The 27,209-nt window shown below is 46.5% G+C and overlaps 1 protein-coding gene across 9 annotated transcripts in view; it reads left to right on the forward strand.

The window, feature by feature from the left end:
• Positions 1-4,971: 4,971 nt before the first annotated feature.
• EVA1C (eva-1 homolog C) overlaps positions 4,972-27,209 on the forward strand; it is a 108,376-nt gene continuing 86,138 nt past the window's right edge. For 5 of the 9 annotated variants that reach the window (XM_033232311.1, XM_033232310.1, XM_033232313.1 and 2 more), the window contains exon 1: positions 4,972-5,889. In XM_033232311.1, coding sequence (XP_033088202.1) covers positions 5,730-5,889 — 160 coding nt within the window. In that variant the 5' untranslated portion in view covers positions 4,972-5,729. Of the gene's footprint in view, positions 5,890-23,339; positions 23,436-27,209 lie in introns of those variants that run through there. The other 4 variants (XM_033232307.1, XM_033232309.1, XM_033232314.1 and 1 more) reach the window with 4 other exon arrangements.

Here is a 27,209-nt window from a genome sequence, read left to right on the forward strand (position 1 = left end):
CCTGGGTGACACAGAGAGACTCCGTCTCAAAAAACAAAACAAAACAAAACCTCCTTCTGCAAGCTTTGGGGCCACAACTTCCTACACAACTTTTCTAGTGCATTGTGGCTTTTGCAGTCCTCACCAAGCAGGCTCCTTGCTATTGATGCAGCTCTGTGATGCCAGCTCTAGAAACAAACCACCATTTGTTGCTTTCTTAAAAAAGCCTTTTAAGCTCCAGATGACATTCGGCCTCTCTCTCCTGAGCTGAAAGGTTGGTTTCTTTGAGGTTTCCAAATGGTAGCTTATGTCTTCTCAAAATGACCACAGTCCATTTGTTGGAAGGCAAAAACCTTACCTCGATGGCCCAGGTGAGAGGACACAGCTCAGGGTTGCAGTCTGAGTGCAAAGCACATAAACATCTCTCATAATAGGCTTGGAGGCTGAGCCTGGCGGCTCCGGCCTGTAATCCCAGCACTCTGGGAGGCAGAGGTGGGTGGATCACCTGAGGTCAGGAGTTCAAGACCAGCCTGGTCAACATAGTGAAGCCCTGTCTCTACTAAAAATACACACCACACACACACACACACACACACACACACACAATTAACTGGGCATGGTGGTGCACACCTATGATCCCAGCTACTTGGGAGGCTAAGGCAGGAGAATCACTTGAACTCGGGAGGCAGAGATTGCAGTGAGCCAAGATCGTGCCACTGCACTCTAGCTGGGGCAAAGGAGCAAGACTCCACCTAAAGAAAAAATAAATAGGCTTGGATGTCGCAGAGGGTGGGAGACAAGTAGCTAGGATCTCAAGGAAGAAGGAAAACAGAGATGTAACGTGGAGCTGAAAAGAAGGTGCAGGAATTGCTTTAAAAGAAAACAAACAGGCAGGAAGTAAGACCTGTAATTTACAACGTCCTATAAAGGTCGACTCTTGCACACATGGACCGAATGCTGTGACTATAGAGGCACTTTTCAAACTAGTACAAGAAGGAACAAGCTTGCCCAATGGTGCCATCGCTTAGAAAAGAACCCTTTATTTTACCTCCACCTAATTGCTGTGCCTCTGCAGTGTAAGAGGGCTTCAAGTCTTGGTTGGGATGGTCAGTGTGACTTTGTGCCCTCAGTCTCCCTATCTGAGAAATGAAGATTCCCGTTGTACCTGGGCCAGCTTCATACGACCTGAGCAATCACTCAGGGCCCTGTGTTCAAAGCATTAAACCATGCTTGGTTTAATGCTACGCTATTATCATCCTGGAATTCTTAATAATCTTTGAACAAGGGGCCCCACATTTTCATTTTGCACTGGGCTAGTAAATGACGTAGTTAGCCTGGTTAGTACCTATCTCAAAAGGTTGTTGTGAGTATTAATAGTTTGGAAACACTTTATTATTTGGCACACCATTCATCATTCACTTTAATTCCAGCTCCCATAACTGTGTTGAATTACCAAGTAGCTATGACTGTTTTTATTATTCAAATTCTATCATAGTAGAAAGCATGCCTCCGTGAAAAAGATGATTTCTCTCCAGACCCCAGATCGATTTTACAAGGTTCATCCCTCTTTGAAACATATATTCCTTTTCCCATTTTTCCATCCTATGACTTGTTACAGTGCCTCAGAGTTTAGGTATTTGACCTACAACGCTCTTAGAAAAGTGTGGATTCCAGAGAGAAAGATAACTGAGCAATTCCATTTTCTTGCAAGATTCCAAAATTCTTAAAGAGATTAGATTAAGACCAAAATCTTTTGATTTAACAGAGAGGGGCTAAGGGACAAAGCAGAGGGAAGCCAGGGACATGTCTTTCAGATTCTTCTCATAGCCCATGACCACCCAGCCACATTGTGCTATTCATCTGCCTCCTAAATATCTTTCCATTGCGGCCACTTCTCCTCTTCTCTCTGGGTGTACAGCAAGCACATCAGCCCAAGCACAGCCATGTACCCCTGACTGCACTCCCTCCCTCGCCACGGCCATCTCCCCAGACCCACTTTTCCTTTTTGAGACGGAGTCTTACTCTGTCTCGCCCAGGCTGGAGTGCAGTGGTGCGACCTCGGCTCACTGCAGCCTCTGCCTCCTAGGTTCAAGCAAAACTCCTGCCTCAGCCTCCGGGATAGCTGGGACTACAAGCATGAGTCGCCACACCCAGCTAATTTTGTATTTTTAGTAGAGATGGGATTTCACCATGTGGGCCAGGCTGGTCTTGAACTCTTGACCTCAGTTGATCCACCCACCTCGGCCTCCCAAAGTGCTGGGATTACAGATGTGAGCCACCATGCCCAGTCAGCACAGACCCACTTTTGTTGTTATTGTTGTTCGAGTTTTTGAAACGGCTTTATTGAGATATAATTCACATACCATTCTATTCACCCATTTAAAGTATGCCACTCAAAGATTTCTGATAAATGACATTATTAATTTTTTAAAGTCATGCTAAATATATATAAAATAAAATTTGCCATTTTAACCATTTTAAGGGTATAATTCGGTGGCATTAATTGCATTCAAAATGTTGTACAGCCATCATCATTATTTCCAGAACTTTTTCACCATTCCAAATAAAAAGTCAGTACCCATTAAGCAATAACTCTCCATCCCTCTCCCCCACCAGGTCCTGGTAACCTCAATTCTACTTTCTTTCTCTCTCTATGAATTTGTCTATTCTAGATATTTCATTTAAGTGAAATCATAGAATATTTGTCCTTTTGTGTCCCGTTTATGTCATTTAGCATGACGTCTTCAAGGTTCATCATGTTTTAGCATGTATCAGAACTTCATTCCACTTTATGGTTGACTAACATTCCATTTTTTTTACATTTAAATTTTAATTTTTTTTTTGAGACAAGGTCTCACTCTGTCACCCAGGCTGGAACGCAGTGGCGAAATCTTGGCTCACTGCAACCTCCGCCTCCTGGGTTCAAGCGATTCTCCTGCCTCAGCCTCACGGGTAGCTAACACTGTAGGCGCAGGCGACAGTGCCTGGCTAATTTTTGTATTATTTGTAGAGACGGGGTTTCACCATGTTGGCCAGGCTGGTCTCAAACTCCTCACCTCAAGTGATCCACCTGCCTCGGCCTCCCAAAGTGCTGGGATTACAGGCGTGAGCCACTGTGTCCGGCCACATTCCATATTTTGTTTACCCATTCATCCACTGAGGTTGTTCCATCTGTTGGCTCTTCTAAATAATGCTGCAAGGAATATTGGTGCATAAGTATCTGTTTGAGTCTCTGCTTTCAGTTATTTGGCATATGTACTTCCAGGGCCTACTTTTGACTCCTCCAGTCCATTTGCACTCAGCAGCTGAAAACGACTTTTTACCAACACACATCCAATCACATCACTTTTGTACTTACAATTCTTTGCTGGCTTAAGATAAAAGATGTAAATGCTCACCAAAGTCTCCAGGGCCCTGAGCTCTGGCCTGCCGACCTCTAAGTCCCCTGGCTCTTCCCTTTGCTCTGCTCCGGCTGTCTAGATTTTTCTCCATCCTTCAAGAGAGCCATGCTCCTTTTGGATTTCAACATGCTGGTCCCTTTTTCTAAAATATTCATCCTCCCGCAGCACCCGGATTTTGCTAGTTTTTGCTTGGCCAATTCATCCTCTATCTTTCTCATCCATCCTGCCTTAAAATGCTCCTGAACATCTCCCTTCCTCCCTCCGGCTCAGCTCCTTCATTACTCACTTCTGCTCCCATGGTTCCTGTCTTTCGCGACTGTCTGTTCACGGGGCATTATTGTCCAATGTCTGTCTTCTCTGCTATGATAATAACTGTATGCATTCATCCACTGGGGTCGTTTCCATCTTTTGGCCATCATAAATAATGCTGCAGTGAATACTGGTGTGCAAGTATGTTTGAGTCTCTGCTTTACCAGATAAGAAAGCCTGGGGATGCTGTCACAGTTAGTAACAGTGCTCACTTAGACATTTGGAGGCCAGTGCAGCCCACTACCAGGGCTCAGGAGCATGGCTGCCTCCCTGTGCCAACACTGTCAGTCACTAACTAGCTCAGAACCTGGCATACGCTGGTACCAATTCATATCTAAACTGGCTCAGTGAACAGACAGAATGGAAAGTACAGGAGGACTCGAGTTTTGGACAAACATTACTTACACTGTGGCTCCTAAGTGCTGGGCATCCTTACCCACACTCCCAGCCTCAGTTTCCCTAACCTAGAGAGCGCACACTAATATTTATATGTTCAAAGGTTATTGGGGAGGTTGCGTTTTTATTTAATATTTTAATGTAGATTTTTAAAATCATTATGCCAGACAGACTGGGCCTCACTTGGTAAACACTGATGTTTAGCATTTAATACACCTTTCCCTAGACTGGAAGAAGGGGCCGAGATCCCAATCCGGTAACCCAGCCCCTGCTGGAGTACTGGGTGGTATCTAATGCCATCCACCCTTCTGGAATCTTTACGGCCCACCTCTGAGTGGGTCCCACCGGGACCCTCAGCCGCATTTTCTTTCACCATGCCTCCCGGCACACTCTGGGGCGTTCGCAGCTCTGAAGCCCGCCGGACAGTGCGTCCGGCCCCGCCCTGGGCCTCATTATCTACGTTTCCGCGTCACGCCCGCTGAGAACTTGGCAGGCCCTCCCGCGGGGTTCGGGAACACTGTGTGCTTAGTGCCCGCCCTCCTCCCTCCCGCCGGCCCCGCGCGGTCGGTAGGGTTTGGGTCGCTGGGCCCCAGGTACCCGCACCCGGCAAGCAGCCACGGAGACCCTCGCATACTTGTCCTAGATACCCTTGAGTTGGGGCCACGCAGGCCACTCCTCGGCCACTGGCTGGGCGTCCAAACATGGATCACCCCGCGCACAGTCTAGAGGTTCAGAAAGATGCTGTGGCCCACTTTAAAACAAAGCCCAATTATTAGCGCTAGGCGGCTGTTTGCGCCGGTCCGGTGTCAGATCCCCCAGCGCTGCGGACAACCAGTACCCAAAGGCAGGCGAACTGGAGCTAAAGATCGCGGCTCCGGAGCCATCTGACCGGTTTTAAGACCTCCAGCTCGTCGCCGTCCTGGCTGCGAGAGCTTGGGCACGGCGCCGGGGCTCAGTCTCCTCTACTGTGAAATGGCGATAACTGTATGTGCCGGGTGACAGCACGTGGCGCGCGGCGGGTGGCGGGGATGGCAGCGGTGCGATCCCACGCCTCCAGAACCCCACCTTCCCGCGGCCCCCGATCGGCCCCGCCCCGGGGGCGCCCCAGCTGCACGCGCGGCGCTGGCTCCAAAGTGCGTCACGGGCACCGTCCGCGCTCCTTCTGCCGCCAGGGCGAGGCTGGCACCCGGCCAGCGCGGGCAGAGCCACGGGTGCCCGGCTGTCTCCCGGGTGTGGAAGGCGCTCAAGGTGCGCGGCCCGGGACTCGCTACTGGGGGCGCCCTCCGCGGCGGGCAGAGCGCCAGGGACCGGCCTGGGCAGCCGCCGGGCGCGCGAAGGCTGCGCTTTCCCTACGGCCCTCCTCGCTTCCTCCCATACGGCGGCAGCGGAGATTTCCTCTCTTGGAAACTACGCGGATCCTTTTCGGGGATCCTCGCCCCGCCCCAGTTCTCCGCCCCGTCCCCTTTGCTGGGGCGCCTGCACTGGCCCGCTCAGGGGAGGAGGCTCTGGCAGCCTGGGCGGGGAGGTGGCGGGGAGCCGCGGAGTCGCTGGCCATCGATTCGCCCCGCCATGTGACGCCGTCCTTAGCCCTGCGACCCCCCGCGCGTCCCGGGCCTGCGCCCCCGCCCCGCCGCGCCGAGCACCATGCTCCTGCCGGGACCTGCACGCCAGCCGCCGGCGCCCCAGCCCGCGCAGCATCCCGGCCTCCGCCGGCAGGTAGAGCCGCCGGGGCAGCTCCTGCGCCTCTTCTACTGCACTGTCCTCGTCTGCGCCAAAGAGATCTCAGCGCTCAGCGACTTCTCTGGTAAGAATGCCCTCCCTGGCTGTGCGCCCCCCGGCACCGCGGAGCGCCCAGGTGGGGGCAGCCGCACCAGCGGAGACGGCCGGGTAGGATTAAAGTTGAGGCGTGCTCACAGACACTTGTCTTGTCTGGTGTGAACCCTTGGCATATAGGTGGCTGCGAGTGAAGTGGCGACAGGGGACTGCCACTCCCAAGAAGGAAGGGTGTGTAATGTATTTAGAGTTTCTCGCCCTGCTGTTGACCTGGTCAATTTCCTAGCATTAGGGACCCGGTCCTGACCCACGCTGGTTCTCTGGAGGCTCCTTAAACTGAGCCCTGTGCTGCGCCCAGCGCTGTAAAATACACGTGTTGTGGTCGGAGGCGTTGCACCGGGTTTGCCACCCGCGTAGCCCGTTTGCCCATGTAAGGAGACTAGCCCAGGGGACACCTGACCTCGAGTCCACATTGGCAGGTAGGAAGGGAAGCCCGCGGGGACTGAAGGTCTGATGGAAAGGCAGTGAGGGATGAGGAGATACTTAAATAACAGAGAGGAGCCTCTCTGCCAAAGTATACCAGGGTCCTCCCTCTCCAATTCCAGTTTCCTTCACAGAAAATAATGACTTCCTACTCTCAAATAAACTAGGAGGCTTTTCTTTTTGGGAATCGTGATCCAGGTTCTCGCAGCGGAGCTTAGCTAGTTCTGAGCTTACAGGTGTGACTCCCCAAAGTGAAAAGTGAAAGGGATTTCTAGGTTGACGATAGACTTAGGAGCACATGCTTATGTTAGCACTGCAGTTGCTTACCGTAACACATGTCCTTGCAGACGAAACAGACCTGGATCTCCCTCTGGCAAGGCTGGAGGCCTTCAGCCAGCTTAGGGAGCAACTCTGAGCCCCACACTCCTCCTTCTCCAGGGATCTTCTGCCAAGTTCAGACTTTGCACAGTCAGTCCCTATCGGGTCCTGCAGCGCAGAGTCTTTTGCAACATAATGATGGTAAAGGGAGTCCTCCTCAGTCCTGTCTGTGCAGTAGGCTAGTACATAGCAAATTGAACAAGGGCAAAACAGAAGTTGAGTTGGGATTCTAGTTTACTTACAGAGAATGTCATTGTTAGTGGAGAGCCCTTAGGTCAGAGGTTCTTTGCTTTGAATATGTAATATCAAGGCAGTATTCCTACCTAGCAAAGGAAGCCAAGATATGCCTATTTGGCAAGCCACCCATGGCCCTTTAAAATCAAGTATCCCAGGATCAGAACTCTGTGGTAAGCATTCTGGGGAAATGCATCAGGCTTTTCAAGTGCTATTAACTTTTTTTTTTTTTTTTTTTTTGGTACTAGAACTTTCTTGGCTGCTAGAAAAGCTCTGTATTAGCTGATTTGAGCTATGGAAAGCAGTTCTGAGTTCAGCCACCATCTAGCTCTGAATTCTAGGGAAACAACTGAAAACTGACAAGCCTTTTTGTGTGTGTGACATCACTGCAACTGAACAAATATTGCTTTAGGCAAATTGCAGTGCAATCATTAGATTGTTTTCACAGATTATAGACACTTAGAGTTTTGTTGCTTTAGCGAAGCAGTTGCAATACTTGTAACAGTCTATAGATTACCACCCAAGTTTGGAATTGTCTGTATCTAGCAACTGTTATATACAGTGGAGTTGAGCTATCAAACAGGGAGGCTATATCCATAGTAAAATGAATGATTTGATATATGTTATTCTAAATAGTATAAACGATAAAAGGCATTTCCTTCTGCTTTCCATGCGATCCTGAATTCCAGGGTTTCAAACTCCCTGAGCCAGCAGTAGGTGGTGATATTGCTACCCACAGCCAGTCCCCATTTTTCCTCTCATCAGTGATGCTCTCCAGAGATCTGAAGATTAGGGAGAACATGTCAGAAGCCTTTTGGGGAGAAGAAAAGAAATATAATGTCCTCCCAAACCACTGAGGCCCTTAAGTTTAAACCTTAATTCCATATCATGTGAGGTCGGAGAAATATTAGAAAAATCTCAGGGAGAAAGAAAGATCATCTTCCAGAGTTGGCTTATTTGACTTGGGTTTTAGCCGCCCTCCCTCTGCAAATTCCTAAGCTCCAAAGATGACCATCTTATTGTCCGGTTCAGTGTTTCAGCTGATGCGAACCCCCTGTGGCCTGAAAGCTTGCCGCTTGTGTTCTTGGGACAGTCGGTCCTGTTCCTTTTTATGAACTTGAAGGAGTGCATAGAAACCAAAGCTGAGGCCTGGAAAGAGACAGTGGACTCTCCCCCGCAGAGCCTGATCACAATAAACAGGGCTAGACAGCAGTGTTTGACAATGCAGATACTTGCCTGGTTTTCTAAATAAGGGGAACATCAAAAACTAGCAGAGGATAGAGGAAACTTGGGACCCCTCTGCCCTGTGAAGGAGGGAGGATGGTGTATCCATGTGAAAGAAAGTGCCAGAATGTCAGGGGTCCCAGCCATTGTCTGTACAATATAGGCCCCCCTCTCTCCCAAGGAGATTAACAGTGCAGAGTTTTGGAAAGTTCCTTAAGCCTTTCTCTTCTTTGCGGCTCTTCCTTGAGCCTTTTCCTGGGGCTGTCAGCTGGTGTAGTTTTCCTGGGTCATTGATTTTTTTTGCCCTTGGGGATTCCAGCATCGATCTCACTCTTAATAAGCCAGAGGCAGCATCGTGGCCCCTCCTTCTCCCCATCCATGCTCATGACGTTCTAATCACCTCCAAGCCTGCTGGTAAACAGGCTCCCCAAACACCGCCTCCTCTCTCATCCCCAAAGATTTTGAGATGTCGCCAGCGGCCACTGGAAGGCTATCATCATTGCATTAAAAATGAATCCCAGCGAAGGCAAGAGAAGTTCATGCAAAATTAGTGCCTCTGATCCTTAATCTCATACTCAAATGTGCTTGGCTTTCGTCCACTTTCCTCTTTGGGATAGAGTTCTGTTCATTTGACTGCATTCTCAAATTGAGGATTTGGCTTGAGACGTCTAAATTCATCATTGACTTGAAAAACAAAACAAACCCCAGAAGTATAATGCTATGCCCATCGTCTTTGTTCAGAGAACAAGACAGGGAGCTGGAGCTTGAGGATGAGTGCTGAGAGGAGGGAGGGGTACCCTCTTGAGTACCAGCCATAAAGAGCAAGGGATCCTCTACATTTTTGCTGTAAAGAGTGGTGTTTCAGTGTGTCTCTTGTATTTAGTTTGTGATGGTCCTTCAGTACTTACTGTTTTGTGTGTGTGTGTCTGCTTTTAATTTGTGTTGTTTCTCTGCTGAAGGCAAGCTGGGTCTTCTCTTTCTTCCCTACTTCTTTCCTTTGTCTCCTTTTCTTTTTCTTTTTTTTTCTTTTTGAGACGCAGTCTCACTCTGTTGCCCAGGCTGGAGTGCATTGGTGCAATCTTGGCTCACTCACTGCAACCTCTGTCTCCCAGGTTCAAGCAATTCTCCTGCCTCAGCCTCCCAAGTAGTTGGGATTACGGGCACCCACCACCACACCTAGCTCATTTTTGTATTTTTAGTAGAGACAGGGTTTCACCATTTTGGCCAGGCTGGTCTTGAACTCCTGACCTCAGGTGATCCACCCACCTTGGCCTCCCAATGTGCTGGGATTATAGGCGTGAGCCACCGCACTCAGTCTCTTCTTTTCTTTTTCTTTCATTTCTTTTTTTTCTCCAAGAAATTCAAAGTGATTGATGGGCTTATAGGTAGAGGTGGGGAGGAAGGAAGGGAAGGAAAGGGTAGAAAGTTGTTCTAGGTTTCACTTGAATTCCTCAAGAACTCCTGGCCTTGGACAAAGTAGACATAACCATGTGTTTCCACATTTGATTTTGCCCTAGGGCACACAGTGGTGCATGTGAGAAGTAGGAGGGACAGGGGATGGGAAACAAGGAGAATGGGGCAGCCTTTAAGGCCTTCCTTGTACCCAAATGTCCCCAGACCTCAAAGAAAGGTCACTCTATAATAGAGGTGTTGTTTTTTTTTTTTTTTTAATAGAGTCATGCTCTGCTGCCCAGGCCAGAGTGCAGTGGCTATTCACAGGTGCAGTTGTAGTGCACTGTAGCCTCAAACTCCTGGCCTTAACGGATCTCCTCCTGCCTCAGCCTCCTGAGTAGCTGGGATTACAGGTGTGCACCACCCACCTGGCCTGGGCCAGTGTTCCAGTCCCTGCCATTGGTAGCCCAAGTGAGCATTAAGTGGTACTTGGTACCAGATTGTATTAGTTTGCTAGGGCTGGCATAACAATATACTACAGACTGGGTGGCTTACACAAGGAACATTTATTTTATCACAGTTCTGGAGGCTAGAAGTTCAAGATCAAGGTCTTGGCAGAGTTGGTTTCTTCTGAGGCCTGTCTCCTTGGCTTGTAAATGGCATCTTCCTGCTATATCTTCACACGTTCTTCCCTCCACGTGTGTCTGTGTCCTAACCTTCTCTTCTTACAAGGACATCAGTCATATTGGACTAGACTCCTTCAAATGATCTCATTTTAAGCTAGTCACCCGTTTAAAGGCCCTATCTCCAAATACTATCATGGTCTGAAGTGTTAGGGATTAGGACTCCAACATATGAATTTTAGTGGGATGCAGTTCAGCCAAAACTTAGGTCATTTGCAGCCCAATAAATAAACCTGACTGGTAGCTCTTTATTTCATTGGCCAGGAATTCCAGGGTATAGAAATACGGTAATTCAATTGAACCTGGGACCTCGAGGTGGGAACTCGGTATTAATGGACACAGTTGTTCATTTTGGAGAGGTTGAACCTTGTTATTTGCTTTCAGATAAACATTGGGTCTCAGCCCTGGCAGCACAATAACATCTCCTGGGGAGACTAAAAATATATATATAGACATTCAGGCTGCACCCCAAGACTTCTGATGTAATTAGCCCTGGGAGAGCCAGTCACTGATCTCTTTTTGAAAGCTCCCCAGGCAATTCTAATATGCAGCTAGAGTTGAGGACCACACTTTTGGAGTTCAGAGGGGAGGGTGACCTCCTGCCCATGCATCAGTTCATCCAAGGGTACACAGTGTGGCTGGGTGTCCCCTTCACCCCCTACCCTAGGGCTCATCACCAGGGAGACCAGAACTGTATTTCCCCAGCATATCAGCACCTCCCAATACAGACACCTGTGCATGCACAGCCATGCAAACACACGCATGCACACACCCTTCCCTCTGCCTTGTATTATGCCTCAGTCACATCATCCTTTTTATTCAATATTTATTTTTACCTTAAAAAATGTATGGAGTGAAAAGCCAGCTCGTAACTAAAGAAAAACAAACCAAATATCCAAAGGAGTTGTCTAGAGGCCACAGAAGAAGAGAGATGAATAGCCAGTGTCTGAATCTGCTCATCTGTTTCCATGGAAAGTGACTACATCTGAAAAGTTTTCTGCCAGCTCTTTTTATGGCAGAGAAGAGTCTCGGCCCACAAGTGGTCCCTGTTATTGATGGCTTTGGTCTCCCAGGTGCTTTATGGGAAAGGGGAGCCTAGCAGCAGTTTCAGAGAAGAAACAGAAAGGAAGAGGGTAAAAGTTGAGCTCAGTTTTTATCTGATTTCATCCTCATAGCAACTGTATGAGATCAGGACCGGTCTCGTTTGCAGATGAGAACTCAGCCTCAGAGAGGGTAACAAACTTCCCCAAGACCACCCAGCTAGGGAGCAGCGCTGAGGCAGGCTCCAGCACCAGGGCTGGCCAGAGCACAGGGATGGGGCCAGGCTGGGGACTTCGCCTGCAAGGGTGTTGGGGGTAGGGAGGAGCAAGAGCAGAAAAAAAAGGTGCCACAATTTGCCTAACCTTTCTTGATCGGTCATCGGGTGATCGCTGCCAGTTCAGGTGCTTCCGAATAGACTGACCTTTTCCTACCCTTCCCTCAGCATCATTTCATCACCGTCCTTCCCAAGCGGGTGCACTCACAAAGTGGTCCAGTGGGGTAGGAGAAAAATGTCAGAACTTCTGTTCCTGCCTGTTGGCTTTTCCATCTTAACAAAAAAAAGGAGTTAAGTTTTGCTTATAATGAACATATAAATTGACAGAACATGTGATTTATAAATAAGTGTGCATATGTTGGAGGTGTGTTATCAAAATGTTTCTGTTCCTGATTTTTTTATAATGCTTTTCTGCCAGTAATAATAATTATTTTTGAAAACTTTTATTTTAGGTTTGGGGGTACATGGGAAGGTTGGTTACATAGATGAGTTCATAAGTTAAAAAATTTGGAGGTCACTGATCTTCACAGCCATCCTGTTGGCTTAATATCTTTAAAATTCTTCGTGAGGCACCACTCTGAGGGTAGCGTACAGTGAGAGAACAATTGCTCCCTTGTTACCCACCCCTATTGCCTGACTTGATTACTGCTCTCCCCAGCTCCACAACTGCTAATCAAATTTAGACGCAGGATTTGAACCCAGTACCTATCAGGTTTTAAATATCCCTACTGATGGCCGGGCACTGTGGCTCATGCCTGTAATCCCAACACTTTGGGAGGCCGAGGCGGGTGGATCATTTCAGTTCAGGAGTTCGAGACCAGCCTGGCCAAAATGGTGAAACCCCATCTCTACTAAAAATACAAAAATTAGCTGGGCATAGTGGCGTGCTCCTGTAGTCCCAGCTACTCAGGAGACTGAGGCAGGAGAATCGCTTGAACCCAGGAGGTGAAGTTTGCAGTGAGCCAAGATCATGCCACTGCACTTCAGCCTGGGCAACAGAGCGAGATCCTGTAAAAAAAAAAAAAAATCCATACTGTCACTGAAGCTGAGCAATGGACCAAGAAGGTGGGAGCGAGGGCGGGGGCTGGGGGGGGGGGGTCTGAAGTTTTATGATACTTTGTCACTATTTTAATGAGGCTGGTATATTTGTATCCTTCTGTAAGGAAATGGTTTCTCATAATAACATAAATCCTAAATGGTAGAGTCATGAAGATTTTAGTACTGGAAAGAGAATCTTGGATTGGAAAGGCAGCTGACCAAGTGATTCTGGTGTCTTCTGAGTTTCCCCTTGCCCCTTGGGGTACCTCGTTCTGCCACCCCTTTAGCTGATTCCCACGTGTGCACCACCGGCTCAGCTGAGGCAGTAACTTCTTGGTTTCCCTCAGCATGAGTAAAAAAGTTGGTGAGTTAAAAATACTTTTAGGGTTTTAAAAAATTTGTACAGCCTAGCCTATATGGTGAAACCCTGTCTCTACTTAAAATACAAAATTTAGCCAAGCATGGTGGTGGGCACCTGTAATCCCAGCTATTCAGGAGGCTGAGGCAGGAGAATTGTTTGAGCCTGGGAGGTGGAGGTTGCAGTGAGCCAAGATCACGCCACTGCACTCCAGTCTGGGCAACAGAGTGAGACTCTCTCTCAAGAAAAAAGAAAAAAATTAGTTTTTACTTTTGAGATAGGGTCTCGCTCTGTCACCCAGGCTGGTATAGAGTAGTGCAATCATGACTCACTGCAGCCTCAACCTCTGGGGCTCAAGCCATCCTCCTGCCTCAGCACCCCCTAGTAGTTGGGACTATAGTCACATGCCACCAGGCCTAGCTAATGTTTTTGGCATTTTTTTTTGTAGAGACAGGGTCTCACTATGTTGTCCAGGCTGGTCTCGAACTCCTGGACTCAAGAGAGCCACCCGCCCCGGCCTCCCAAAGTGCTGGGATTACAGGAGTGAGCCACTGCGCCTGGCCCTAAAAATAATTTATTAAGCACATAAAACACTCTATGCCAGACACTGTTCAAAGAACTTCATGTTAACTCATTCAATCCTCCCAATTGTAGCTATAAAGGAGATGCTTGTATAAAAAGTTCAAGAAACTGAGGCAAAGAGCGTCACTTTTGGGGGTTTGAATCCAGGTAGCCTTTCTAATACTAAGGGAAGAAAACAAAATAAGTTACATGTAGTTTAAAGCAGAGGCACTTCTGTCAGGTTTATCTCTTCATTTACCAGAGCCAAATCTTTCCCAGGACTTATATAAGTAATGTCCATTACTTGTCCTGTTTAAAGATAATACCGTCTAGCCCCAAAGAACTGATTATAGAATTAGGTCTGTAATTTGTTTCTGGAAATTGGTGTTCTGAAACTATTTCCCCAGCAGAACACCTAGAAACGCTGAATAAAATATAAGAAACATCTTTTAATGCGTAAGTGAGTGGTTAAATACAAGAAATATCCAGGAAACAAAAATGAAGAGAGAACAGAGAACTAGGGATGATAGCTGGTGCAAACCCTATGGCTACGTTGGAGTTGCTTGATGGTCTTGACAATGAAGATTTAACAGGTGCCTGAGCGCGGGTGATAAGGCATTAGACCACGGTAAAGTGAGGGATTAGAATAAAGACCTCTATATAAAGCCAGGACCTTGAAAGCCTAAACCTTCATTAAAAGATGGATGCAAAACAAATCAGCCTTCTTGTAAAGAAAGATGACAAAGAAACTTGTCATAGCCTTGGTTCAGGATTGGAGAAAAAAATAATATCTCTTGAGACAGTGGAACCAAAATTCTGCCTTTTGGGGAGTCTGGGTTTTGAATTCATATTACCTTTACTGGGAAACCCAAACTGAGAAACTAAGAAAGTTGTCCCATGATACCTGGCAAAAGCAAACACACAGATACTGCTTGCATGGGAACATCATCAATATAGTCCCATCTATAGATTCCTATAGATGAAATGCTGCTGATTATGATCACACAATTCAAAATTACATTATATGAGCAGTAGTCAGCAGCAATGATATGGTTCTTAAGTAATAAAAGAGAGAATCTAGGGCTGGCCATGGTGGCTCATGCCTGTAATCCCAGCACTTTGGGAGGCCAAGGTAGGTGGGTCACCTGAGGTCAGGAGTTTAAGACCAGCCTGGCCAACATGGCGAAGCCCTGTCTCTACTAAAAATACAAAAATTAGCTGGGCGTGGTGGTGGGTGCCTGTAATCCCAGCTACTTGGGAGGCTGAGACATGAGAATCGCTTGAACCTGGGATGCAGAGGTTGCAGTGAGCTGAGATTGTGCCCCTGCACACCAGCCTGGGCAACAGAGCAAGACCCTACCTCAAAAAAAAAAAAAAAAAAGAGGGAATCTAAAAAGAAATTTAAGAAGGAATCTAAAACATGAGAAAGGAACAAAAGGCTATCAAGAAAAAACAGGTGTATTTGTAAAAGAATCAAATATATTTACTCACACGAAAAATATATTCATTGACATGAAAAGCCTGATGGGTAGGTTGAAGAGCAGATTAGATATAGCTGAAGAGAGAAACAGTGAGGTGAAAAAAAAAAAAGCTGGAGAAATTATCCAGAATGAAACAAAACAGGTAAACATATGGAAAACATGGAAGAAAAGTCATAAGACATGGAGGATGGAATGATGGTTGAATATACATTTGATCAGTATTCCAGAAAAAGAAAGTAGGGAAAAGGAGAGAGAGGCAACACTCAAAGTGATGATGTTCTAGGATTAATTTTTTTTTTTTTTTTTGAGATGGAGTTTTGCTCTTATTGCCCAGGCTAGAGTGCAGTGGTGCAATCTCAGCTCACTGCAACCTCCACCTTCCAGTTTTCAAGCAATTCTCCTGCCTCAGCCTCCCAAGTCGCTGGGATTACAGGCACCCGCCACCATGCCCAGCTAATTTTTTTGTATTTTTAGTAGAGATGGGGTTTCACCATGTTGGTTAGGCCAGTCTCAAACTGCTGACCTCATGATCCACCCGCCTCAGCCTCCCAAAGTGCTGGGATTACAGGCGTGAGCCACCGCACCTGGCCCTGTCGTAGGATTAATTTTTAAGAATTAATGAAAGATTCAGATTTAAGCATTGCAAGGAAAATAAATAAAATAAATGTATACCTGAATGTGTCATACTGAAACTGTAAAATACTAAAGACAAAGTGACAGTCTTAAAAGCAATCAGATAGTAAAGGAAATGTTATCTATAAAGACTTTGCAACAAAAACAGTGGGAGCCATAAGACAGTGAAATAATATTTTCCAGGTTCTGAGAAACAAACAAACAAAAAACAACCATCAGCCCTGAATTATATACCCAGCTAAACTACTTTTCAAGAGTGTGTGAAATAAAGACAAATTTACCACTATTGAATCTTTAAAACAGCTACTGGCCGGGCGCGGTGGCTCAAGCCTGTAATCCCAGCACTTTGGGAGGCCGAGACGGGCGGATCACGAGGTCAGGAGATCGAGACCATCCTGGCTAACACGGTGAAACCCCGTCTCTACTTAAAAAAAAATACAAAAATCTAGCCGGGCGAGGTGGCGGGCGCCTGTAGTCCCAGCTACTGCGGAGGCTGAGGCAGGAGAATGGCGTAAACCCGGGAGGCAGAGCTTGCAGTGAGCTGAGATCCGGCCACTGCACTCCAGCCCGGGCGACAGAGCAAGACTCCGTCTCAAAAAAAAAAACAAAAACAAAAAAACAGCTACTAAAGGGGTCAGGCCCAATGGCTCACACCTGTCATCCCAGCACTTTGGGAGGCCGAGGCAGATCACTTGAGGTCAGGAGTTCGAGACCAGCCTGGCCAATTTGGTGAAACCCGTGTCTGTACTAAAAATACAAAAATTAGCTGGGCGTGGTGGTGGGTGCCTGTAATCCCGCTACTCATGAGGCTGAGGCAGGAGAATCGCTTGAACATGGGAGGCGGAGGTTGCAGTGAGCCAAGATAGTGCCACTGCACTCCAGCCTGGGCAACAGAGTGAGATTCTGTCTCAAAAAAAAAAAATGGTGGGCAAAGAAATGGTACAACTTCAAATGCCCTTTATCCACATTCCTTGCTCTGTCTTCCTACTGAGGTAGTATCATCTTTTTGTGTTGAGAGGGATGTTCTCTAATATATTTCACTCTTTTGATGGCAAAAGTCATGAGACACTTTCTTGACCCACTTGAGCTCTTCCAAGGACTATAACTTCCACCCTGAGATACTTAAGGCTCCTCCACAGGTGAGCCTCAGTTTCATGGTGACCACACACTGGAAGTTCTGTAGGGAAGAATGGGAAACAGTCTAAAGCCTCTCAGGTCCCAGATGCTGTGCTAGACATGATACAGCCTACTCCAAAAAATCATTCCTTTCCTGGGGAAGCTTGCTTTTTAGTGGGTTCGTGGACACACACATTACAGAGGAGTTTGAGGGATGAGCCATAGATTTGGCAGGTCACATTCTCCAAAAAATAGTAAGCAAACCACAGAGTTTGGAACTGAGTGTTTGGAAGTATGTTCACAGACCTACTAGATGACTCTGTCTCTGCGTAGATTTTACATTTCCTTACGTGAATTTCTCAGTCTTATGTTCTCTCCGACACCTGTATCGTTTGCTCACTCAAGCCTCTGGAAATGAATTTCTCCTGCACTAACAAGTTAGAGAATGAAACGGTACTGGGATGAAGTGACACTTGAGGTTCATTTCAATCTGAGCACCAAGTTTTCCACACGCAGAAAACCAGGCAACATTAAAATTCAAAACTCGGGCCACGGAGCTGAAATGTATGTTTGCGAACAGTCTGATTTCATGTCTGCCTCCGATGCCCTGTGAATACAAATCGCCTCATTTGGGGCTGGAGGAGCAGAGAGGAGGAAACTCAAGAATGATCTCCAACACTAATCTTTAATTCGGATGAGTATAATGGAGTGTAATCCCATTTCAAGTCTGTCAGCATTCCTTTGATGATTACAAATGAGTCCCTTTTCCCCTGCAATGTGGGGGAATAATCTGGATAAAATAACCCTTTTTGTCTACAAAGGCCCATGCGATGCATACTCGTGACAGCTTTCAGAGTAGTGTTTCAGAGGCTGAGAAGAGCATACTGTGCCACCACGTCATCTCCTTTCTTTCTCTTGACTTAGAAGATTTTTCACTCTTTTCATGTTCAGTGGCTTCCGAAATTCTCAGGCTTAGAAATCATACATCATCGTACTGTACTGAGGAACAAGAGAGACCCAGGTCACCAGGTCCTTTTCCCTCCCTGCCTGCTCAACAGGAGACGACAGGTGGAAATGGGAATGTATGATCTTATCTAGAAGGCCAATTTGTACAGCTTTGGAGGGATATACTTGAAGAAATGCACACAATTTTATAGTCTCTGTTTCATTAAAAAAAAATGTACACTGAACCCAAGTTCAGGCTTACATGCTTCCCTTTGTCAATTTCCTTGTAAAATTAAGGGATAGTCATTTTAAACACTTCGTTCTATTCTCTGAGACCTGAATGCCAGGACGCTCGTTCCAAAGCTAACGATGCAAAATGCTTTGTGGACAGGCCATCCTGGACACAAAGATTCAGAATGAAAAGAGGTCTGGAGAACTCCAGTGCTGCGGTCCCACTCTGTGGTACTGGTCACAGCAGGCTATGGAGAACCACACAGAGCAGATCTTGTGGTCTTGTTTGTTCTGCTTTCAAGTGCACAAGTGCCTCTCACCTGCTTTCCCTATTTTTTCTTCTTTTAAGTTAGAATGCCCCAGGATGATGATGATGATGATTGATGATGATTTCTGACAGAGACTCATTCTGTTACCCAGGCTGGAGTGCACTGGCATGATTGTGACTCACTGCAGCCTCAACCTCCTGGGCTCAACAGATCCTCCTGCCTCAGCCTCCCAGGTAGCTGGGACTACACACCCCGCTAATTTTTAAAAGTATTTTGTAGGGTGGGTGCAGTGGCTCACAACTGTAATCCCAGCACTGTGGGACACCTGAAGTCAGGAGTTCGAGACCAACCCGGCCAACATGGCAAAATTCCGTCTCGACTGAAAAAAAAAATACAAAAATTAACTGGGTATCGTGGCATGTGCCTGTAAATCCCAGCTACTCGGGAGGCTGAGGTAAGAGAATCACTTGAACCCGGGAGGCAGAGGTTATAGTGAGCCGAGATCATGCCACTGCACTCCAGCCTGGGAGACAGAATGAGACTCCATCTCAAAAAAAAAGTATTTTGTAGAGACAGGGTCTTGCTATGTTGCCCAGGCTGGTCTCAAACTCCTAGGCTCAAGCGATTCTCCTGTCTCAGCCTCTCAAAGTGCTGGGATTGCAGATAGGAGCCACTGTGCCTGGCCCAGGATTATTTTTTGTTAGTGTTATAGCTCTCAAAAACCATGAACTAAGGCTTTGAGGCAAAAGGTCTTTTCTTGCCTCAGACTTCTGTGTTTCTCCCTGGCTATTCAAGTCAAGGCAGGTTATTTGGGTTTGTCAACATTTGCCAAAAGTGCTATATGGTCTTTCCCGGGGATGGCTGTCTTTATCCGGTGAAAATTTTGCTTTTCCGAATGTTTAGTTGAAATCAGTGATTCTCAATCCAAGAGTGATTTTGTCCCTCGGGAATATCTGGCAATATCTGGAGGCAATTTTCTTTGTCACAGCCTTTTAGTGGGTGGAAGCCAGGGACACCGCTAAACATCTTACAATGCCCAGGACTGCGCCCCCACAGCAAAGAATCATGCAGTCCTCGTGCCAAGGTTGAGGAACCCTGGGCTAGACCAGCAGACTTGCCCTTATTTTATTATCGACACTTTTAGAACCCGAAAAAAGTGAAAACTTTTTTTTTTTTTAACCAGAGTTGAGTCTGGAGTCCCTAGACAGCTCTGAAAGACTCTCTTCTCCAAATCTAGCTTGTCTTCTGTAGCCTGAAGGAGGTCTTCATTTCCATAAAGCCAAAGAAATGAAAATCCACAGGCCGCTATGCTTCTCCACACTCTCTAGCCCAGTGGGGTTTTAGTCAGAATTTTTCCCCCTTCCTTTCCTCCAAGGACCTTGTCTATGTGTTTGGCCCTTTTGCCTTCATCTCGAGCTAGACTCTTGGCCATCATTAACGTCAAAGTGAAATATTGCTCTGGAGAGGTGTTCAAACTTGAAATCACTTGCTCACTTGACGTGCAAGGATGTGTTTGCAACACATCTCAATTATTTCAAAATCTCAGTGAAACAGTTGCGTGATGGGGGGTGGATAATTTGATTTGAACATGAAAAAGGAAGAGAGAAAGTCATGAAGATAATGCAGAGTTTTTTTGTTCGTTTGTTTTTGGCATCTCCCACTGCCTCCCTGACTTTCCTCTTTCCCTGTGTTCCTGCTCTCATTCCCCCTACCTCTCTCTCTCCATCCCCGGCTACCCCACCAGTCTCCATGCACTCACATACAGACAGCTTGGGCGTTACTTTGTGAACAGTGCATTCAGCCGTCTATGCTGCTGTTATACAGTTATCAGGATACGCTGGAGTTTATGTGGTCATGGGGCTGAGCACCGTTTTACGGCCCACATCGAGAAGGAGGAGTCATTGGACTCCTCTGAAATGGTAACTACCATCCCTGCCCAGAGGCCTCAAGACTGCAGAGCAGCTTCCACTTTCTGAGCGTGCCTCCCTCCGTCACCCCTTCAGACAAGTCACAACTCTACTTAAAATGTTTTTTTCCTTCTGCCAAACACAGAGAAAATATAGTATTGTTTCCAAGAGAGCGAGCAGGGGCACCAGCAGGAATGGGTGTGCAGTATTTGTACAGTTTTGTGACTCAGTCCATCTGAATTTCCAAGCATTTTAAGAGCTTTGTCCCAAAAAAAGGTCTATTGTGTGGCTCTTGGCACTGAAGAAAATAGCAGGCCTGTCAGAACTCTGTTTCAGATTTAATTTTCAAGTGGGTGATGTACGAATGCTGTCCAACGGGAGGGCACTTTCTCATTCCTGCTCACTTTGGTGCTGTGGAACTTCAGTTTTCAGAATCAGCTCAGATTAAAAAACTGAAGCATCTTTTCCCTTGACACCCTTTTAATAAAAAGGCACCATGTTCTTAAGCAAAGATTACTGTGGCTCTTAAATGAATATGGCTTCCTGCAATAAAAGTAAAAACACTTGACAATGTATATAATAAATATTTTTTTCAGAGCATCTTCTTGCAAGACTTTACTATTCTTTGTTTCTATACAGTTTGGAAATGCAGGCCTAAAGACATTCTTGATCTTCTCAAATGCCTCTTGAATAGAGTATTTACTGCTGGGTATAGACGGTGTAAAAAATAGGCAGAGGCCGGGCGTGGTGGCTCATGTTTGTAATCCCAGCACTTTGGGAGGCTAAGGAGGGCAGATCACAAGGTCAAGAGATTGAGACCATCCTGGCCAACATGGTAAAACCCCATCTCTACTAAAGATACAAAAATTAGCTGGGCGTGGTGGCACATGCCTGTAGTCCCAGCTACTCGGGAGGCTGAGGCAGAAGAATTGCTTGAGCCTGGGAGGCGGGGGTTACAGTGAGCTGATATTGCGCCACTGCACTCCAGCCTGGCGACAGAGCGAGGCTCTATCTCAGGGGAAAAAAAAAACAAAAACAGGCAGAGGCTAGGCACAGTGGCTCGTATCTATAATCTCAGCACTGTGGGAGGCCAAGGTGGGAGGAGGGCTTGAAGGCAGGAGCTTGAGACAAGCCTGGGCAACATAGCAGGACTCCATCTCTATTAAAAAAAAAAAAAAAAAAAAGCAGGAAAAACTTGTTTTTGAAGTTGCTCTTTTCCTAATTGTTTTCTTCCCTGGACCTTAAACGGTAGACAGTGACTTTTCTCATCACATGTATACTTTATGTAGAGTGTACAATTTGTCCTCTATGTTCCTATCTTCTCTTGTTGATAAAGATTATGTACTACATTTTTTTAAAAAAGAATTGAAGCATCATATCTGACCCCTGGATCCCTCTGAACTGTGAATAGATGATAAACTTCTGGGCTCAGACATTTTCTCATAATGTTGCCAAGCATTACTCCAGTGTGGAGGCAACTTTCTGCTCAAACCACTCATTTGGGTCCCGTGCCCAATGTCACCCATCCTCAGCAAAATAACCTTTATTTCCTTCTTCCTGGTTTCCAGAAAGTTCCCCTAAAGCCCCGAGGAATTACCGAATGAAAGGGGCTTTTTACCAACAGGAAACTTAAGTGGAGTGCCAGTACACAACATGGATTGCACCAGGCTGGGTCTAAGATAAAACCAGACTGTGGACAACAGAACAGATAAGACCCACATGGCTCTGCACTGCCTGGGTCTGTTATTGTGTAGGAGGAATATCTTAGTCTGTTGCTCCTATGGTTGTAGCTAAGACATGAACTAGGAGCCTTCATCCATAGAAAGCAGTCAAATACCTGAGAACCGATCTCAAACTGCAGGCTTCCACAGAACCTTCTGGAACCTTCTGGAATGCAACTCATTACTGCCAGAGGGTCTTTGATGAGTGTCTGCTCTCCACCATTTGTCTTCATTACCCACATATTCTCTTTCCGTGGAAAGGTAAGTTATTAGAGTTTATGCAGTCTGGTATATTAATCGAGAGCTTAAAGAATGTCACTTTTATGATTCAGTCTCACAGACTGGGTTAAAATGGCAGTGTTGACTATTAAGTTGTAAATTACTATAATGATCATTATTATTATTCAAGTAAGCTGTGAGAAATGAGCATTCTCTCACAATATCTGCATTTTAGTGGACCTGAGGGAAGAGTGTATTTGCTGGAATTACAGAAGCCTGAGAACCACAGAGGAATTCTCACTGCAGGGCATTCAGGGTCCAAGGCTGATTCTATTTTGCATGCTCAGTCCTTACTCAATTTATTTTTATTTATTTATTTTTTGAGATGGGGTCTCGCTCTGTCGCCTAGGCTGGAGTGCCGTGGTACAATCTCGGCTCACTGCAACCTCTGCCTCCCGGGTTCAAGTGATTCTCCTGCCTCAGCCTCCCGAGTAGCTGGGATTTCAGGCACCCACCACCAAGCCTGGCTAATTTTTGTATTTTTAGTAGGGACGGGGTTTCACCATGTTGGCTAGGCTGGTCTCAAACTCCTGATCTCAGGTAATCCTCCTGCCTCGGCCTCCCAAAGTGCTGGGATTATAGGCATGAGCCACTGTGCCTGGCACTCAATTTATTTTTTAATTAATTAATTAATTTATTTATTTATTTTGAGATGGATTTTCGCTCTTGTCCCACAGGCTGGAGTGCAGTGGCGTGATCTCGGCTCGCTGCAACTTCTGCCACCCGGGTTCAAGCGATTCTCCTGCCTCAGCCTCCTGAGTAGCTGGGATTATAGGCACACACCCCTACACCCAGCTAATTTTTGTTTTTTTAGTAGAGACAGGGTTTCACCATGTTGGCCAGGCTGGTCTCGAACTCCTGACCTCAGGTGATCCACCTGCCTCGGCCTTCCAAAATGCTGAGATTACAGGCGTGAGCCACTGCACCTGGCCCCTCAATTTAATTTTAATAAACGTATCAGGGAAATAAGCCACAAAAGGACAATGTGCAGATGTTAGAACAGAGCTGTCCAATAGAAATATAAGGTAATCCACATATGTAATATTAAATAATTTAGTTGCCACATTAGAAAAAGTAAAAGGGGTGAAATGAATTCTCCTAGTAAACTTTATTTAACCAATATATTCAAAATAGTATTATTTCAACATTAATGAATACTTAAAAATTCTTAATGAGATATTTTATGTTTTTTTTTTTTTTGCTTATGAAGGCTTGGAAATCTAGTGCATATTTTACACTAACAGCATATTGCAATTGAGATGGCCACATCTCAAGTGCCAAGTAGCCATGTATGGCCTGAGGCCACGACTCTGGGCAGTACAGCTTTGGGTAAGTCTAGGGCAGGGCAGAGGGGGGCACCTGGGATCAGGTGTGGAGCCTCAGGCCTTGTTTAGCACCCTTTGGTGAGGGCACTTTCTTTCCATAAAACCCAGGTCAAGCATGCCTCACAAAGGGGCCAGGGGAGGTGCCTCAGTTTACTTGGGAGCTTGGCCTCTCCAGCTTGCCTTCCTGCTGCCTGGAAGAAGGTTGGTGTCCTCTCGCCTTCTCTAGCCCCTTTCCCAAGAACCCTCCCAGAATTTAGTCCTGTGAAGGGCCAGGGGTGCAAGGAGTCACCCACACAATGACAGGACCCACCAGCAATACCAGAAGTTGGCCAACCCTACTCATCCAAATTCCTTTCTGCCAGCTGGACGTCACAAGGCTTTCAGACTGTCGTCCTGTGGCAACTCCATTTTGGGTTCCGGGGATGTAAGGGTTACTATATTAGTCCATTCTCACTCTGCTAATAAAGCCATACCTGAGACTGGGTAACTTATAAAGAAAAAGAAGTTTGATGGACTCATAGATCCACATGACTGGGGAAGCCTCATGATTATGGCAGGTGGAGGAAGAGCAAAGTCACATCTTACATGGCAGCAGGCAAGAGAGCTTGTGCAGGGGAGCTCCCCTTTATAAAACCAGATCAGGCAGGGCACAGTGGCTCATTCCTCTAATTGCAGCACTTTGGGAAGCCAAGGTGGGTGGATCACCTGAGATCGGGAGTTTAAGACCAGCCTGGCCAATATGGTGATACCCCATCTCTACTAAAAATACAAAAATTAGCCAGGCGTGGTGGCTCATGCCTGTAGTCCCAGACACTCGGGAGGCTGAGGCACGAAAATTGCTTAAACCCAGGAGGCGGAGGTTGCAGTGAGCTGAGATCACACCACTGCACTCCAGCCTGGGCAACAGTGAGACTCGGTCTCAAAAAAAAAAAAAAAAAAAAAAAAAAAAAAAAATTAGATCTTGTGAGATTTATTCAATGTCATGAGAACAGCAGGGGAAAGACCCACCCCCATGATTCAGTTACCTCCCACTGGGTCCCTCCCCCAATCCTACAGCATGTGGTGATTATGGGAACTACACTTGGAGATTTGGGTGGGGACACAGCCAGACCATATCGGTTACTGAGCTGGGCATCTTCTTCCTTGAATGCACATTGACCTCTGAGGCACTTCCTGGTTAACCTCATTCCACAGCTGAGAAAACCCAGGCTTGGCACAAGCAAGGGATCTGACCCAATGTCTCCCATCTTATTAGTGGAAGGACCAAGACTGAACCCACAACTGTGCTCCTGTTTTGAGTCACCATGCTGCCCCCAAGATCAGATCTCAAAACAAGCAGACGTGGGGGGCTCAGAAAGTCCCCAGCCTAGAACTCTCCTGTCACCCAACAACACTAAGGGCTAAGCTGGCCGCTTATTATTCTGGATTCACACTAGAATGACCTTGGGGTGTGTTTCGCACGTGCTGATGTCTGGAGTCTCACTCCCAGCTAACTGAATATGAATCTCTGGGTTGGGGCCTCAGCACTGATATTTACACAGAGCTTCTGAGGTGATCCTAATGCATCGCCAAGGCTGACACCTGCGGAAACATTGCACACTTTTTCATTCCTTTAGTTATTAAATATGTAATATTTATTATTAGTTTTCCAGACACAGAAGTGTTGCAAGAATAGTACAGACATCCTTTATACCCTTCACTGGGATTCCCCAGTGCTACCATTTTACCCCATGTGCTTTATTATTTTCTAAGTGGCAGATAAGTTATCCTTTACCCCTAAATATTCCTGTGTATTCCTTAATAACAAGGACTTTCTCTTATATAACCAAGGCAATGATCAAAATCAGGAAACTAACCCTGCTACAATATGGTTTTCTAATGTATGGACCTCATTCAGATTTCGCCAGTTAACCCAATAATGTACATTGGAGCACAAGATAATCCCAGATCATGCATTATTTTAGTTGTGTCTCTGTAGGTCCCTTTTAGCCTGGAACAGCTCCTCAGTTTTTCTTTATCTTTCATGGTATTGGCATTCTTGAAGAACACGAGACGGTTATTTGATAGAATGTCCCTTAGTTTGGATTTGGCTGGTGTTTCTTGGTGGCGTATTCTTATGCATTTGGGGTGGGACTGTCACAGCAATGGTGTCGTGTTCTTCTCTGTGCATCGCATCAGGAGGGACATGCTAATGGTTTACCCCATTACACCAAAGTGAATGTTGATCGTTCAGTGAAGGTGGGCGCAGGTTCATTGCATTATATTGCAGAAGCCATCATCAGCCATACTTGCTCTGATTAACTGATCATCTTACGTAGCCATTTATCTAACAAAGCTGTAAGGGTCTTGAACTCAGGATGAGCAAGCCTTAAAGCAGAAGAGAAGAAAGAAAGGAAGGCTCTGGAACCTGGAGCTTTGGCCAGGGGACAGGTCAGGGGAAGGCACCACCAAAGTTGCTCCTGGTGTTAGGATGAAGAGGAAGGAGAGCATTCTGTCTAGAAGGGGTTTGTGGTTAGTGAGAGGGGCACAGGGGAGTCAGAGCTGCCCACTTGTGGTTTTGCTGAGGGCTACACTGTGGCAGGCAGGTCTTTCATTGCTGCTCTTGAAAATTTTGTTTCACAATCCTTCGTCTGAAACAGAGCAATTCCCTTTTTCTAAGTTTTGGCCCACTTTGCAGGTGCTTCATCTGTCTTCTCTTATTTTTGGAGACAGGGTCTTGCTCTGTTGCCCAGGCTGGAGTGCAGTGATATGATCATCGGCCACTGCAGCCTTGACCTCCTGGGCTGAAGCGATCCTCCTGCCTTAGCCTCCTGAGTAGCTGGGACTACAGGTGTGCACCACTGCACCCGGCTAATTTATTTTATTTGTTTTCGTTTTTTGTAGAGACAAGGTCTCACTTTGTTTCCCAGGCTGATCTTGAACTCTTGGCTTCAAACGATCCTCCCGCCTCAGCCTCCCAAAGTGTGGAGATTACAGGCATGAGCCACCATGCCCAGCCCTGTCTTTTCTCTTGGGATCGATGACTTCCGCATTAGCTCCAGGAATAATTTCTGTTAAGGGGATACCTGGCTTAACACTTCTGGTAACTCCGGTTGTTTACCTATTGCTTATCTCCAGAACCCACGTGATGCTTCCCACTTCAAAGCACACTAGCGCCTGTCAGCTTGAAGGCATCCCCTGGGCTGCTGGCAAACAAGGCCTTTTTACCCACAGATTAAACCTCTTATTTGTTTTAATAAATGATCAAAACTTGCTTTGCCTCCTGTGCATATGTTGGTTGGGGCCAAGAGGGGGTGGTGGTGATTTCTGTCCACCTGGGACCTCAGGCCACCTGGTGGCCCCTGAACAAAAGTGAGGCAGGCAGAACAATGAGCATGTTCCCCGTCTGCCTCGCTGCCGTCAGTGTTTCTGCCTGTGGTTGTCTTTGGCGCGTTATCAAGATGTGTCACTCCCTTGTCTTTGTTCCCCCTCCTTCTTATATTTACCTTCACCTGGGCTGCTAAGTGCTGCGGGAGAAACATCGGGTTGTTGTGGAGATTGTGGCCATAATAAAATTAAGTTCCCCACCCTCAGGTTGTCCCTGGCTGGTCTCTTCCTCATACCTTTGAAGAAAACAACTTGTGCAGGTCGTCATACTCATAAAGGTGAACATTTCACAGAGCAGGGCACTGTTGTGGGTTGAGTTGCATCCCCCTTCCCACAAAAGACTTCTTGGAGTCCTGACCCCCCAGTACCTCAAAATGTGACTGTATTTGGAGATACTCATTACAAAGGTACT

This window comes from Trachypithecus francoisi, unplaced genomic scaffold, assembly GCF_009764315.1.
Source record: "Trachypithecus francoisi isolate TF-2019V2 unplaced genomic scaffold, Tfra_2.0 Lachesis_group14, whole genome shotgun sequence".
Taxonomy (NCBI): domain Eukaryota; kingdom Metazoa; phylum Chordata; class Mammalia; order Primates; family Cercopithecidae; genus Trachypithecus; species Trachypithecus francoisi.